General features: G+C 37.7%; 1 protein-coding gene across 1 annotated transcript; it reads right to left on the reverse strand.

Moving 5' to 3' along the window:
* Window positions 1–1,865: 1,865 nt before the first annotated feature.
* Window positions 1,866–16,567, reverse strand: LOC103534485 (activated RNA polymerase II transcriptional coactivator p15). Its single transcript, XM_030468307.1, has 5 exons — window positions 16,419–16,567; window positions 14,534–14,606; window positions 12,624–12,743; window positions 7,190–7,298; window positions 1,866–5,216 (listed from the first exon to the last, which is right to left on the reverse strand). Exons 2-5 carry the CDS (start codon window positions 14,603–14,605, stop codon window positions 5,137–5,139), a joined length of 381 nt encoding a protein of 126 aa, XP_030324167.1. The 5' UTR covers window position 14,606; window positions 16,419–16,567; the 3' UTR covers window positions 1,866–5,136.
* Window positions 16,568–17,035: the final 468 nt, after the last annotated feature.

Raw genomic sequence — 17,035 nt, forward strand, 5'->3', positions numbered from 1 at the left:
CTGCAGGGGGGTTAGACTAGATGACCTTTAGAGGTCCCTTACAACCCAAACTATTCTATGATTGTATGGATGTGATTAATAAAACAACACCTATGTCCCACCAGCTACCAAAAAGGAAATTCAATCCTTTTTAGGTACTGTGGGAGGACACGTATGCCTAGTTACACTCAGATTGTGAAACCTCTATATGAGGTGACTCAAAAGAGTTTAAATGGGGCTCCAAACAGGTCCTGGTTTGGGCCAGGATAAAGGTGATTTTCTGTCTTGTAATTTTGCTTTCAGCCAAGTCTCTTGTAAGTAGCTGCACTTGCTGAAATTAACAGCAAGTTTCTCAGACAGTGTGTGCTTCTAGGACTGATAACACTCAATGTTTATAGTTACTGCTAGAGACTGGTATGCAGAGCCAAGGACACTGCTCAGTTCTGAGAAACATTTTGCCCTCTGGAAGGAGAGAAGGAGTAAAGAGGTCACATCTAAAATCCTCCTTTGGGGAGGAATGGACAAGATAGATGGCCAAAATTGACCAGAGTATTCCATCCCATACACAACATAGTATAAATTTGAGGGATCAAAAGGGTCAAACCCCTTCCTGCTTCTCCTTCTTTGCCTGTCCCTCTTTGCTTTGGCATCCTGGGAGGATTCCATCCATTCATCTGCTTGTGGTCCTGATCCATGCCAGCCCATATCTGTGTGTTCCTGCCTCCGGCTCCCTACTGCTGCCATCTCCAGGAGTCCAGCCTGGACTTTCCCAGGGCTGCCCTGCAGCTTTGGTGGTGATGTGAGTTACTGGGGGAGAGGGGGGAAGGAACTTGGTATCAATTTTCCTGTATATTTGTACATATTTAGTAATTTTTCCTATTTATCATTACTGGGTCATTAAAGTTGTGTAGTTTAGCTCCCAACCCATAAGTCTCTCTCCCTTATTCTCTCTCCTTTCTTATCAGGGAGGAGAGGGGGATTAATAGAGATCATCTGTTATTCAGTTTAATTGCCAGGACAGTGTTAAACCATGACAGAACAACAAACAGATTTCAGATAAATCGACAAGGAGATTGAATTGGTCCAAGGAGCACTGTCCGCACAAACAGAACCAGACATTACAAATGTGCTCTACAGCACAGCTGAGAACAATGGTCCTACCTGAAGCCTCTGGAAGAAAGCTCCAGGGAAAATTTGAGGTTGACCCCTAGGGTTCTGGGGTCAAACCAACAAAGGCTCTGTCCTGGTTTAGGCCAGGATAGAACTAATGTTCCTCCTTGTAATTTTGCTTTCAGCTGAGTCTCTCATAAGTAGCTGCACTTGCTGAAATTAACAGCAAGTTTCCACTCAGTGTCTGCTTCTAGGAAGGTTAACACTCAATGTTTATAATTACATCTAGAGAATGGTATGCAGAACCAAGGCCAGGACTCAGTTCTGAGAAACATCTTGTGCTTCAGAAAGGGAGCAAAGGGGTCACACCTGTAACCCTCTTTACAGGAGTAGACCAGACAGATGACCAAAATTGACCAAACAGATTATTCTATCCCATACGTATCATACTCAGTATAAATTCAAGGGATCAACATGGGTCAACTTTTTCTTCTTTGCCCATGGCCTGCATCCCAGGAGGATTGTCCATTCGTCTGTCTTTGATCCTGATCCATGCCCTTATGCCTCAAGCACCCTTGATATCATGGTATCACTTTTTTGTATATTTGTATATATTTTATAATTTGTCCTTTTTCATCATTAGTGTTTCATTAAAGCTGTGTCGTTTAGTTTCCAACCCATAAGTCTCCCCTTTCTTTATCAGGCAGAGGAGGGGGACTAATAGAGAGCATGTCATTTGTTCAATTGCTGGCTCAGTGTTAAACCATGACACTATGTCAACAGAAATCTGTTTATTTCCAAGTGTTCAAATTATTACACATGGTGCATTCAACTACTTCTTATTTGAACATTAAAATAATTACAGTTGGAGGGCACATATTTCCAGGGGCCTTTGCAATAGAGACCACCAGAACAAACCATGAAACATTCCACATAGTTCCACATGTGAATTACCAGAATTACAATCATCAATTTTTTTGTAACAGATCACATAAGTACATAACTGGTGCACTTCCTGTAACAGAAATATCAAACTTAGTACTACATTTATTAAACTTTAATATGAACATCATTGTACATGACAGTTTAACTTTGCACACATATGGTACTTTGGCAGCTCTCGTGTATTTTTTACTCTTCAGCTCCATAGTAGGTTTGATAAATTAAACATTTTGCTAATATGCACAGCATAAATATCAAGAATCAAATGTATCTTTCTTTTACCACTTCAATGAAAGGGAACAGTGTTTTTAATCTCACATTACAGTCTTTTCATGCATTCAAAATTTTCTTACCTGGACACTTCTACACTAACTACCATTTTGTTTGCAAGAAAATAATCTTCATTAAAAATTAAATTTTCTTCTCAAATTAGGAAGAGTACAACCATAGCAATAACATGACAAATCACTACCATTTATTTTAAAATAACATTTAATATGTCAATTTTTTATCAAGTAACCAGAACATCAGTCATCCAAGGTACAACAAATTCCCTCACAATTAAACACAACATTTTGAGTTAATTTGTGAAACTGACTAGCTTATTACATTTTTGTAGGAGAGTCATGCAGGCATCAAGACTGGCTCAGGTAAAATATATGCTATTTTATCATCATTCAAGGCAGAAATATAGCTGGCAGATGGAAAACTATTTTTAAACACACAACTAAGTAAAAACAAACTGCCCCAAAACCAGCAAGGGTGTTACCTGTAAGAGGAACTAAGAGCTCTTGGTTAACAAATACTTTAAACATCTCTACCATCAGTTTCCACAAGAGAACTAATCACTATATTCAAACTTTTTTACATGTTCCCCCAAAATGAATTAAATGAATTCTCCACCTTCCTGAACACGATTATATTGTGCTTTCATACACAACCACCATCCAATTAGCTACTTCCACAGTAGTCTAAACAAGGACAATGTTCCCTCTATTATGATAGTCATACACTAACATGGCCACATGAAACTTTCAAGGTAAAATAGGTGAAATGTGGTCACAAAATTTAAAGGGGGAAAAAAAAATTATATATACGTACCACAAAAAACTCCAAACATCTAGAATCTGCTAAGTCATCTGAAGCAATTTATTTTATTCACTCATCTGTGAAATTTTAGTAGATTTTTAATATTTATTCTATTTGGTTCAAATGCCCCTAATACATGCCCATTAAGAGTCGCTAAAAAATAATAAATGTACCCCAAAATGCAGCTAAACATCTCTTCACCCTTTTATTCACCCTCAAGTAGTTCTTAAAAACTCTGATTCCTGAACTATACAAAATCAAATCTTAGCTTTATTTGAAATATGTCAACAACGGACAAAAAGCAGGTGGAGGTATGTGATGTTTAATTTAAATAAATATTTAAATATGATGAAGTCACCCTTTCTCACCCTTCAATATCCATTTGTACTGAATTATAAACTCTGCAGCACAAGAACAGTTTGTGTATGACACTTAGGAGAACAGGACTTCCATGTATGTCTGCAATATAAACAATTACAATATTCAAAAAATAAACAGTAAATCTTGTTTAATATATACAAAATTAAAATATATTTAACATCAAATGGGAAAAATTACAGCCAAACCAGTAAGTTGTACTTTCACTACATAGACCTGAAATGTCAATTTTCATGAAGTAGTTTCATCTTCCTTTGATATTAACTGAATTAAGTCAGAAAATAAGCTCTTCTCCAATTATGCTAACATACATTTTTTTGCTGCAGTTATGCATCAGCTTACTGACTTTTCACCATTAACCTGTATACCAGCATGGCCCTTATCTCAAGTTCTATTCAAACATCATATTCTCCCTTCTTCATTCCAAAGTTTGTGACACCTACCAAGAAGCCCCTCAACTGGAGCAGCACCTAGTCTAATAGAGCTTCCAACTGAACACAATCTTCTCTTACCAGAATACAACACTGATAGACAAACCAATTCCAGAGTCATGATCCATTATGTACCAGTGCTCCCTTTTAAGTGCCAAGTATCTTCTGTGCAAAAGATTGTGTGCATGTAAGCCACACAAGGCAAGCCAAGTTAAATTGTTTGGGCAGGCAGTGTGGACAGGGTAGAAACATGATAACCGAATATTTTGACCGAAGCAATTTCAAACCTGTTTGACTGTTTAACCTGTGTTATGGACTAGATTAAGCATCATTGTTTACACAATCCTCTCAAATTAACCTTTGTAGGGATTTTGTTAACTGTTTTTTTCTACAGAGTAACAATTCAGTATGTGTTCAAGAATCAATTTAATGCAAAGCTTGAAAAAAGTACCTAACTAATAACCACATTTGGAGCTTTTAATTATTATCTTACTCTGAGGCATGTTTATGCACCACATTCTAAAACCTAGGGTCCAAGAATAAAGGATAATTATATTTTCTAAATCAAGCAAGCTATAGAAAAACAGGAAGAAGTTGTGTGACTTGTGTTCAAGTGTTACTGTTTAGCATAACACTTCATGCAAGTATTGCAAGAAAGTCCATATACTCAGGACTGTTTACACCTCAATAAATATGGTAAATTAGCAAATATTTAAAATTATCTACAAAAATGTGTTTTCCCAGGTATTCACTGTTTGTATCAAATCTTAAAACAGAAAGCTGTCAGGACAATACCAAAGAGTATGAAATAAAAAAAATTAAAAAAGAAAAATGAATGGAAACATTTTAAGAGATCTCCTCAGAATACAAATTCATATTAGAAGTTAACTGAAGCTAAACCAGCCACCATTAGGTGGCTTAGCAGCAAACACCTTCAATCAAAAGGCTATAAACTATGCTTTACATATTATTTGATTTATTTTATACCATGAGGTGAAAGCAATACATTTCCTTTTAGTAAAGTATACACAAATAATCTCACTTAAAATACACTTTTAATGGATATAAAAAAAAGTATTTATCTGACAAATAATTTTGCAATACAAATATACAATAGCTTGGAAAACAATATTTTAGAAAAAAGAAGCCAATGTAAAAAGACCACTTAAAATAACTAAAATGATAAAAGGTTTCTCTATGACTCTATTTACAATTTTCTTACTGCATCATCAATATCAGAAATCTGTTCCTTCAGCTGGTTCCACTGTTCTGGATTTAAAGAAATACCTGAAATGCATTAAAAATAAATACTTAGGACAAAAAGAAAATTGTAGTGCAGGATCTTGCATAATTAATGTTAAGGCTAATTTCACACACAAAAGCTGCCATGACTATTAATACTTAAGCTACCTCAAGTGTAACAACTATCTCAGCTACAAAGTTAAGCTATTCATTTGGAACAATTCGGTTCAACTATAGACCTTAGCTTATCTCTGCACAGGTTTCACTTACAAAGACAAGTGCAGTATAACAATTTCATTCACAAGAGTTAGGCTAAACACAGGAAGTCAAATACAGCTCTGGCCTTGATAGAAGGCAGCACAAAAGACTCGTAGGAAATCATATTTCTGTTGGCTCCTAAAAGCCGTACTTCTGTGGATCTAACTTCTATGTACTTTTTTAAAAGTACCATAATTCTGGGTTGGTTTTCCCTTCTGTTTCTTATAGTGTGTTACTCATAGTGCTTTAAGTAACATCTCTATACAAGTAGACTTGCAGATCTACCTCATACTCTCTCCAAAAAGGCTCTTCACTATTTACCCCCCCCTCAGTGATCTGATCAGGCTTCCTTCATTGCTTTCTCTCTGTAAGTGGAGCAGGTCCTGAAAACAGGTGAAGTTTTCAATTCCATTTTTGGGGCTCTTTTTTTTTTTCCTTCTACCATCACTGTCCTATCAGAGCATCACTTATCAAAGCACTGAGAAATCCACATAGAACTATTCTAAGTAGTTTTCCACCAGTCTTCAGATAGCAAGTTTCTTCTGAAAGCAGTTAGGCCAGGTGTGCTAACCATTATTAGGGGACCAATCATCAAGATGCCCCTGAACAACACATCAGATAAACTGCACACAGTTCAGACCTGCTGTTAGAAGCAATCTCACAAGAATTCTAAATGGTTGGATTATTTTTATCTACATCATGTAATTTTCGTCATTTGGCATATCCATCAAGTTTCATTGTAGTTTACCACTCAAACTGCATATAATTCCAATTTCCACCTCAAAACACAGCAGTTTAAAGTCCTTAGAAGTTGGAGTAACCATTTTTGTTAATTAGCAGCAACACATCTAAACAAAGACAACAGTACAGTGTATTTCCTGTACAGTACCAGTACCCCTGTTCATACAAACCGACTCAGTGGTTATTTAAGAACTGTTTAAAACATTTTTGAAGCTTTCCAAACATCTATTTGCTCCTGTACATACTAGGAGAATGTAACAAACCTTACGCTGATTCTACATTAAATGTCTCCAATATCTGGGACAGGATGTTTCATACTTACCTCTTTCCTTGGCACAATATAAAAAATTATTACAAGTAAGCTTTTCTAACAGAAGCAATGTGACTTTAAGGAGAGCACTATGGCTGCCATCTGTAAGATGGGGATATAAGGATAGTTGCAAAGTTCTGAAAACAGTTCAGTGAAGGCATGCCATAAAAAGTAGGAATGGGAGTAGCAAATCAAGGTACAATCGCTTATGCTGTGTTGGAGATTAGAAGCACAGTACCAAAACATGAACACTTGAGCTATTTTCACCTGAAGTAAAATATTGAAATATTTTTAATATTTAATATGACTACTTTGTAATCTAAAATTTGATAGAAATTGAAGAAATTAACATCTTATTACAAATTAATTTATTAAATCTTTTCAGTGACTTTTAAAATAAGAAATCCAATTGTAATAAAAGCAAGAAATGTACTTGATTAGGTTAATCAAAAGGAAAATGTATGGCTAGGTATACAACTCCAATATCAACTTTGCTTATATTAAATGCTTTGTTTTCCATAAATCATGGGGTATCCATTTAGGAAAACAGACTCAGGCCAATGAAGTCACTTTGCTTTTGTTTATAATCTACAGATAAAACTTTTATAATTTCTGTTTTGACAAATCAAAGTAAAAAAATTACTTGTAAAATACCACAACAATCTGCACATAATGTTTCATTGCAAAGTAACACAAAACATAAAAATACCTTTTCTGCCAGGCTTCATTTCCCCTTCTTGATCCATCCAATATTCTCTAATATCAATTAAGACTTTCCCTTTAAAGTCACGAACACTGACATACCTCATTTTGCCAATCTGTCAATACACATATAAGGATATTTTTTAGTTAATTTACATGTTACAGCATTCACTTTTTCCAGCAGTATCAGACTTGGACACATGACATTGCATACTGCAACTTATTTTAGACACCAGAAAGACAACTGGATTGTAAGCAAATAAGTAATGACAATACGAATGGATGAACAACTTAAACAGTTGAGCATTTGATGCAAAAATGCCTCTCCTAGAATAAAAATACCTATATTCTTAATAAGCTTACCTCTTACAAAACCCACTAATTTACTGGTTTCTGAAATAAAATTTTGCCTCTGTTATAACTATCTTTGTTAGTAGCAGTTACTAACAAACAGGGAAGAGGGAGCTGTACTCCCAAATCAAAATTTTAGTCCATACCATATGTACAGAAATCAGTGGCTTAATTGAAATACAAGGGCTTCTTTTTCCTTAGGACAAGAAAAAAAAAGGGGGAGTAAGGGAAGAGAGACATGACAGGCACACTGACAACTATGCATCATGCTACATATCTAGGCTTTATCAATTTTTTCCAAATTTGATAAAAAACTATACTTTGAATCTATGTGAATGAAGTATGTGAATTTGAGAATCAAAAATTAAATAATAAACCCACAATCAAATACCATTAATGTAAAAAATTCTTAGTATTTTTTATGTACCTTATGGATACACTTTATGAAGAAAGAGTACTTTAGAATGTGTTCTTTCTTATCTCATAACTATATGTACAGCATTAGAAGTAGCAAAATAAGCTAATATAAACTCCTATAATAGAGCCTCCTGTAAATAGAGGAGATCCGCAGAACAGAAAATGGGTTCGGCACATCAATTCTCAATCTTAGGTAGTCACCAATGCATTTCACAATCACCTTCCAAAGCATCACAAACATATATCTATCTACTTTTAGGAGTCAATGCTAGGTAAAGATATTGCACTGGGAAACCAAAGAAGTTATTTGTCTCAAGTCAAAAAGCAAATTCAACAAACACTTGGGAAAAAAAAACCCAAAACAAACAAACAAAATGTACAGGGGAAACAGATATCAGGCAAACTCCTCTTGAAGTAACAATTGCTGTGAAACACCTGATCACATTATATGGTTCCACTCTGGATAGTCATTTATACTGTATCAGGACAGCATTAACAAACTTTATACAAAGCAGGCATAGGTAGATGACAGAATTTGTCAAACTAACCAAAACACATGATGCAGAACTCACCTTGGCTCAAAGCCACAGACGAGAATCTAATTTATCAACACTAAATGCTTCCACATTAATATGAATAATCCTTGTCCTTAGAGCCTCACAAATGGGAGTACAATAAATTTCTGCACCCAAAACCTTTACCAAATTCCAAAGTATACTAGGCTACCTATAAAACCCAAAAAGGCTACATTTGGTCTCTTATACTGAATAAATTCCCTTCTACTTACAATTATTCTAGTCTTCATAATTAGTTTCAAGAATGCTATTATACCAACAACAGTTTTAAACAAAAATGGATCTTCACCAAAATGCTGAATCCTCCAAATACAGCAATCACAACTACCTCAATATTAAAGGGAAGCTATATATTTCATGAACAAAGCCCAAAGGTGTAGAGAACAGCAAACCACTACATTTCATATAATTTGCTGCCACTCACACACAACATGGATGCCACAGAACTTCCGACAACCCTATGAATGTTATACAGATCAATTTCCATCAATTGAAGCCACACTTACCACAGAATCAGAGAATCATTCTAGTTGGAAAAGACCTTCAAGATCATCAAGTCCAACCATCAACATTTTCCTAAGCACCACATCTACACATCTTTTAAATACCTCCAAGGGACAGTGATTCAACCACTTCCCTGTGCAACCTGTCCCAGTGTTTGATAACCCTTTCAGTTAGTACGTTTCTTCTAATATCTAATCTAAACCTCCCCTGGTGCAACTTGAGACCATTTCCTCTTGTCCTGCTGCTTCTTACTAGGGAGAAGAGACAAACACCCACCTTGCTACAACCTCCTTCCAGGTAGTTGTAGAGAGTAATAAGGTCTCCCCTCAGCCTGCTTTTCCCCAGGCTAAACAACTCCAGTTGCCTCAGACACTCCTCAGAGGAGTTGTTCTCTAGACCCTTCACCAGTTTCATTGCCCTTCTCTGAACATGCTCCAACAACTCAATGTCTTTCTTGTAGTGAGGGGCCCAAAACTGAACACAGTATTCAAGGCTCACATTCAGCCACCTGTCAATCAACACTCCCAGATCTTTTTCCTCTGGGCTGCTCACCATTTATACTTTCCAAAGCCTGTAGCATTGCATGGATTTGTTGTGACTAAAGTGCAGGACCTGACACCTGGTCTTGTTGAACCTCGTATAATTGACATCAGTCCATTGATCCAGCTTGTCCAGATGCCTCTGTAGAGCCCTTCCTACCCTCATGCAGATCAACACCCCCTCACAATTTGGTGTTGTCCACAAACTTCCTGAGGGACCACTCAATCCCCTTGTCCAGATCATTGATAAAGATATTAAACAGAACTGGTCCCAATATTGAGCCCTAAGAAACACCACTTGTAACTGGCTGCCAACTAGATTTAATTCCATTCACCACAAACGTCTGAGTTTGGCCTTCCAGGAAGTTTATTTACTCAGTATACACCTGCCTAGCCCATACGTAGCCAGTTTCTCCAGAATGCCACGAGAAACACTATTGAAGGCTTTACTCTAGACCAGCTAAAGAACATGCACAACCTTTCCCTCATTCACTAAGCAGGTCACTTGGGTACAGAGGGAGATTAGGTTGGTCAAACAGGACCCATCTTTCATGAACCCATGCTAACTGGGCCTGATCACCTAGTTGCCCTGCATATGCTGCATAATGGCATTCAGGATGGTCTGCTCAATAACCTTCCCCAGCACCAAGGTCAGGCCTGTAGTTCCATGGATCCTCCTTCTGGCATCACATTTGCCAGTCTTCAGTCTACTGGGACCTCAAGAGTTAGCTAGGACTGATGGTAAATGATGGAAAGTGGCTTGGTGAGCACTTCCCCCAGCTCCCTCACTACCCTTGATTATATTCCATCTGGCCCCATAGACTTGTGTATAAGTAGTGCAGCAGGTTGCTAACGATCTTCACTTGGATTACGAGAGCTTCTTTGTGCTCCATATCCCCGTCTTCCAGCTCAGGGGACTGGATACCCAGCAAACAACTGATCCTATAACTTAAGACTGAAGCAGAGAAGGCATTAAATACTTCAGCCTTTTCCTCATCCTTGATCAGTTTCCCCTTGCATACAATAAAGGATAGAGGTTCTCCTTTTGTTGCCAATATATTTGTAGAAGCATTTCTTATCTTTGACAGCTACAGCCAGATTAATATCTTTGGGCTTTGGCCCTTCTGATTTTCTCCCTGCATAGCTTCATGACACCTTTGTAGTCCTCCTGAGTGACCTGCCCCTTTTCCAAAAGCCATCAACTCTCCTTCCCTTTCACCTCCCCCAAATTGCACCCAGATCTCCCTATTCAGCCAGGCTGGCCTTCTTCCCCACCGGCTTGAAGTAATAATTTTTAAGTTATGCTGCAAAGTCACTTGCACAGAGAACATATTACTACCACAGGAAAGCCAAAAGGAGAATTTCTAGTGTTAATAATAGTCCTAGAACAAAGAAAACCATATCTAAAAATTAATACACAACTAAATCTTCTACCATGCTCTCCTGGGTAGGGGGGAGAGAGGAAATATCCTCAGACCTACAGTACTATTTCTACACTGAAAAAGTTGCATCTTAATTAATGCACATAAGTTGATGTAGCATGAAAAAAAAAAAAAAAAAGCCACGATGCTTCACATAACACAATAAGCAATCTAAAAACTTTTGTTGTTGAGTAACTACAAGGCAGGCAGAGACTAAGGAACACTGATGGCTCAAAGTGATATTGAAATATTTTTTCTACATTTTACTCAACACTGGAAGAATCCTGCTCTTATCAGACTAATACAAGTCCTCTACTGTCTATTTTTAGTAACTTATCACCTTAGGTCAAAAAGGTTGAAAGAAACCAGAGCTCACAAGTACTTTTGCTTTTATTTGAAATGAGGGAGTTTTAGATGGTTTGGTTTTTGCTTGTTTGTTGGTTTTTTTTCAGGTATGGTTTCCTTGGGTTTTCTTCCCCATCAGGAGAATATTGAAAATTTTAAACATTTTCCCTAAGGCTGCAATTTCTGATCCTATAACAAACATAGCATAAAGCCTATACATAGTTTGAGTTCTAACTGCAGTTCACCTCATGAGGTGTAAAAGATACTACCTCATTTTTTCTATATAGATCAAAGTATGCCCCAATAGAACTAAAAATATTAGTCTTTCTTTGATCTAAGTCCAGGCATTGATTCCCAGCATCTTAAACTGAAGCTCTCCCTCCAATTATACATGAAAGTGAGAATTGTTACATTAAAAATAACTGCCCTGTATTACAGTATCAGTTCATCATGTCTTTTCTCTATAAAAGATATTTTTTTCCTGCACAGTTACAGCACAAACCCATTTCATTTGCCTTACTTAGTGTTGGGATCATCTTATTGGGCACCTCTCCCATACCCTTTCACAAACTTCAGAACTGAAGTCTCTAAGAATTTAAGTTCCTTTTCTATCCCCTGCTCCATTCAAGTCAGCTAGTCACAGATATTTAATAAGTCTTGATCCACACCCCTAAACCAGGTAATTCTGAGCTACATATATTCTTGCACAGCTTTCAGCACACTGCTACTGCCTTGGCTAACCCCAGGACTACAATACCCTGAATTCACAAATGCTTCTTGATGCTGAAAAACGTACATTCATCCCATCTTAAAAATAAGGACAATGTAAAAAATTACAATCTTTTTTTTGTTCAGTGAGAAAAACACATAAAGGAACAAGCACAACTTATTCCAAGAAACTCTCATAAGACAGAAGCCAAGTTGCCCTTGACCTAGTTAAATGGGAACAAAGAGTCATATGCTTAGGTTCTTGAAAACCATTCTTTCAAGAGCCCTGATTAAAAAACATTTCCACATAGAGACTGTCCTGATTTAATATTTACAGTATACTGGTGGTAAGTACTGTATCTACAGATAAAATGACTATCCAGAGAGTTACCGTGTGGTAATTGTAAAAACCTGAAAATGCTTTTTCTGAGCATTTCATCTGCATCATAATCCCCTTTGGCCAAGGCTTCAGGAGACCAATCACTATTCTATCAAGATATTCAGAATACCTCATAAAATTTATATTGAATATGATTTAAATGTTTACCTTAACCAGGCTCTAAGAGAGTCATCAATATTACCTGAAACATATTCTCATCTCTGTTACTGCTTTGCTTAGAAGAAGCTACACCTTTTGAACTTTCACCAGTCTTTTGTTTCTTTACACGCTTTTCCGGAGCCGCTTGCTTTTTACGCTTTGCCTTGGAGCAAGAATTTTAAGAAGAAATAAAATAAGTTGTGGTTCATGCATATGTTACAAAAAACTTTGTTACAGATCATAAACTACTACTATGTAATACACATTATTACCTTCCTTTTGTGAAGGCAGGAATCCAATACTGTACATTTAGACTAGAATTTAAAAAAAGGAAAAACCTTCAGATAAGCCTAATTCTGTTCCAAGTGAAGTTTACCATAATATACTTTGGCTTTAAACATAAGTGAATTAATTAAAAACACATTTCAAAACATCTACTCTTCTTGCATATTAGTATTGTTGGTTTGGTATTTTTAATTAAAATTTTAAAGTCTGATGGAAGTATTACCTTCCTTTCCACTGAGTGCAATGACTAATACAGGCCAGCTAATAACTCTTCTAAGTGACAAGAAAGAATAGCTAAGATAATGAAAAAAGAATCTGGAAATCAAATCCAACAGAGGACTTGGTTGTGTTGTTTGGTTTTGTTTTTCTTAAATCTAAGTCCAATCTCTATCCCTAGCATGATAAAAAAAAAAAAATAAAAAAAAATTAAGCATTCAGACAATATCAACTGTAAATCAATTATTTTGCCAGAAGCTGCTACGAAGTTACTATTTTTACTTATGTTTTTATAGTAATCATGCGATTAATACAAAGATACAAAACATGTGTCCCACCTGCTAGAATAATTTTGTAGATAATCTCTTTTAATGATAAAGAGTTCAAACAAATAGGGGAGGTTGTCATAGAAAAAAAAAAAAGCAACAACCTTATTGCCCACTAAAGCAGACTGTTAAACTGTGTCTTTTTAGGAATACATGTACTTAACAACCATAAACATACACACACACAGAAAAGCAACAAACAACACACAACACCAAACACCTGACCATTTTCTCTTATATTGAAATTTGACAAAATACCTAACTTGCTAAGCGCAACCAGTCATATTTGAAAAAAAATTGAGTAAAGCAGACCAAGCCTCTTTGCATACTGCACTAAAAGACCTGATGCCTGCATTACCACCTAGTATTTCTTTAAGACAAATTCACTGTTCTATTCAGTTTTTGTTCATAATGACTGGTACATCTATACAAACTCATAAAACAAATAACTTAAAAATAAAAGAGAACACTAAATTTAAACATTTAAACAGTTAACATGAAAATTATCAATTCAAAGACGTTCAGGTTGGCTCAGCTTTTAAGTGAGAAACTAGTAGATGGTATTACAGTAAATGTAGAATCTAAAACAGCAAAAAAGAATCTGCAAACAAAATAAGCAAATAGTACATGAATGACAGGGCAAGTTGAAGTTTTAAGTTTTGGATTTGCAAGTAATCCAGATACCAAAAGGAAGAGGGGCATGGGAAGCATCATCAAAATTAGTCCAAAGTCTTCCCACCCAGAGGCAGCTTATACAGAAGCCTTTTATCACTTGCCATAAAGCAGCACAGAGTTCCAGGAATCTTGTGGCTAGATATACCACATGAAAAATCCTGAAGAAAGCAAAATGCAATTTAAGAAAAAAGTTTGCTAAAAAGCATCCATCGAAACCCTAATCTTGGGGGACTTTGCAGATTAATTTTGGTTTTTTGGGTTTTATTGTTGCTTTGGGGTTGGGAGGGATGTTTTACTTGGGTTGGGTTTGTTGTTGGTTTTGGGTTGTGTTTTTTTTTTAGCATCTGATAAATCATACTGAATAACATTCATTTTGTGACATCATGCTCCTTAACCTCAGCCTGAAATACAAGCATTAATACAATAGTTATAAACTGCATTTAACATTCACCTTTTTGTCTGCTTCACTATCTGAATCGCTGGCAGATGAGCTTGTAGACACCAGTTCCTTTGACTTAGGCATTCTAGGAAGAGAAAAACAACATGAGAACACTATACAATTAGTATGTCCCATTACATCTAGAAAGCCAACTTCAAACCTATTTGTAAAGGCTCGTCTTAGTCAAAATGACACTGAATACTTTTCTGCCTTTAAGTTTTATTCTTTAAGCTTTAATATGTTGTAGATACAAATTCAAACACTCTTCCCCTCTTGTATATCTCCCTCTTTTTGCTGCAACTGCCTTAAATGCAGTGTTTTAGATTTTTTTTATGAAGGTACAATTTTTACCAGTTTTGTATATTCCTGGGTATAGTATAAACCATAATGTACAAAATATAATACTGTCCTCCAGTTGAGTTCTCAATATTACATTCATAAATATAAACTATTAAGGCCCCAGTATCATCTATATTCTTACATGGGCATTTCACCTAGTTGAATTTGCAAGAAACAGCTGTATAATCATCATACATGAAGCTAAAGTTGCCATCAATATTACTAAAGTCTGGAGAAAAAAAAAAAAGTCTCAGTTTCAGTGAACAATAGTATTGCAATTAATATTTCCACTGCAGCTTTACCACTAGTCTATTAATTTGCCAGACATTCAACTTTCCTTGACTGCATGCTTCCAGGTGTGCTTCTACATCTCATAAATTTGCAAACACATGGTTAGATACAGCAGCCAAGCATCTTGCCTGCTACTAAAAAGTCTTTGTAACAAAAAAATAGCTCATTTGTTTTTTTCAGAATAAAAATATGCATCACAGGGTGAAACCATATAAAATAAACTACGGCTACGAAAGGCTAATAAAAGATTTAAAAATCATATCTCAGGGAAAAAAAGGAATAGCCATGTTTTTAAACTGGCAATGAAATAAACCATGTGCAAAGGAAAACAGTTTGAATAATAATAATGGATCAATGTGGCTCTAGATCAAGGAAAATTCTGTTGTAAAGCTTGGAGCAAACGATGGAAGCTGTAGCACTGAAAATGAAACAGGGTATGGGAAGCACATATGAGCTACGCAGAAGAGTGGTGATATGGGACAATGCAAAAATAAGCACAGCGATGACATGAAATTGGGAAGGCGAACAAAAATCCCAATACACGCGGTGCACCAGCAGAGGATAACGCCAGACAACGCATCAGGATGGGGGAATAACAATATGGAGGAAGGTGGGTGCGGAAACAGAAATGGAGGATGGTGAGCGCCTCTTAGTAGAATCTGGCAGGCAGAGCATGAAGAGACACCGAAGCACCGGGGAAAGCGAGGGCGGAATAAGACGGGGCAAGCGAGGACGGGGAAAAGGAAGATGAGAAAGACAAGCAACTACGAGCTAGGAACACTAGGTAGGTAGATCCCAGCCGCCATTTTCTTCCCCTCTTCCTCTTTTCTACGTCTCGGGTTGCCCCCCCTGAGGGGGAAGGAGCGAGAACCCGATAGGGGCGCACAGACAGCGACACCAAGATCCTCCTGGGGCAGGGTGGCAACAAGAAAGGTGCAGGTGCCCAGCAGCAAAGGAGAGAAAATAATGATAATAATGATAGTGGTCCAGGGTCGCCAGCGGCAGGGCCAGATCCTGACACGGGGGCACGGCCGTTTTCTTCCTCATTCAAATTCTCTTTGCCCCCTCAATATGGCAGCAGTTCATCAACAACGACTCCTCATCCTGCCTCAGACCCACTCCATAGTGTGGCAAAAAAAAGGGGAAGCCTCATCATGCAGCAGTCCAACACGACCGGGAGGTACTGAGCTCCCGACACCCCAAAGTGGAAGATGGAAAAAAATGGCAGAAACACCCACTGGGCACGAGGGGGAATCCCAATACTCACGTCCTATTCCGCGCGCAGCTCCTTTCCACCACGGGAGCCCTAAGTGACGAATAGCGGAATCCCCGCCCTTGCCCTACACCACGTGGAGGGATGAGGCGTTTAAAGGGGACGCGTCCCTTTGTTACTCGTTCCTACCTCCCCTCCCCCCGTCTGGGGTAACAGGAGAAAAAAAAAAAAAATTCCTCGTTCATGGGACTAGTCCCCGCATCCGCCGTTTCACGCATACTGAGGGAGGTTTGTGGGGCTGACGACAGCGCCGCGCCGCGCCGCGCCGCGCCGCGCCCCGCCCGCAGCCTAATCTGGAACCAGGCCTCGGTGAGGGGAGGTGCCGCCGAGGCAGGGTCTTCACCAGCCGCCTGCCTTCAGCTGAGTGTCTGTCAGAGGGGAGCGGGGAGGAGAGTCCTTAATACTTAAGAGGAACCCTTAAAAATAAATCTGTACGGCGTTGCTTTCTTTTGCACGCTGCAGCGGTTGCTTGATCTCGCTTAATGCTGCCCAGCAGGCAGCCCTGCCCGAGGGAAAAAGAGGCAACGCTGTGAGGTGGTGTAGCTACGTAGATTTTGCATATTGAAACCGCGGCACCTGAGGCGCTCTTCAGGAAAGTGCTGATTCCGCTT

The sequence above is a fragment of the Calypte anna genome, chromosome W (genome assembly GCF_003957555.1).
Source record: "Calypte anna isolate BGI_N300 chromosome W, bCalAnn1_v1.p, whole genome shotgun sequence".
NCBI lineage: Eukaryota > Metazoa > Chordata > Aves > Apodiformes > Trochilidae > Calypte > Calypte anna.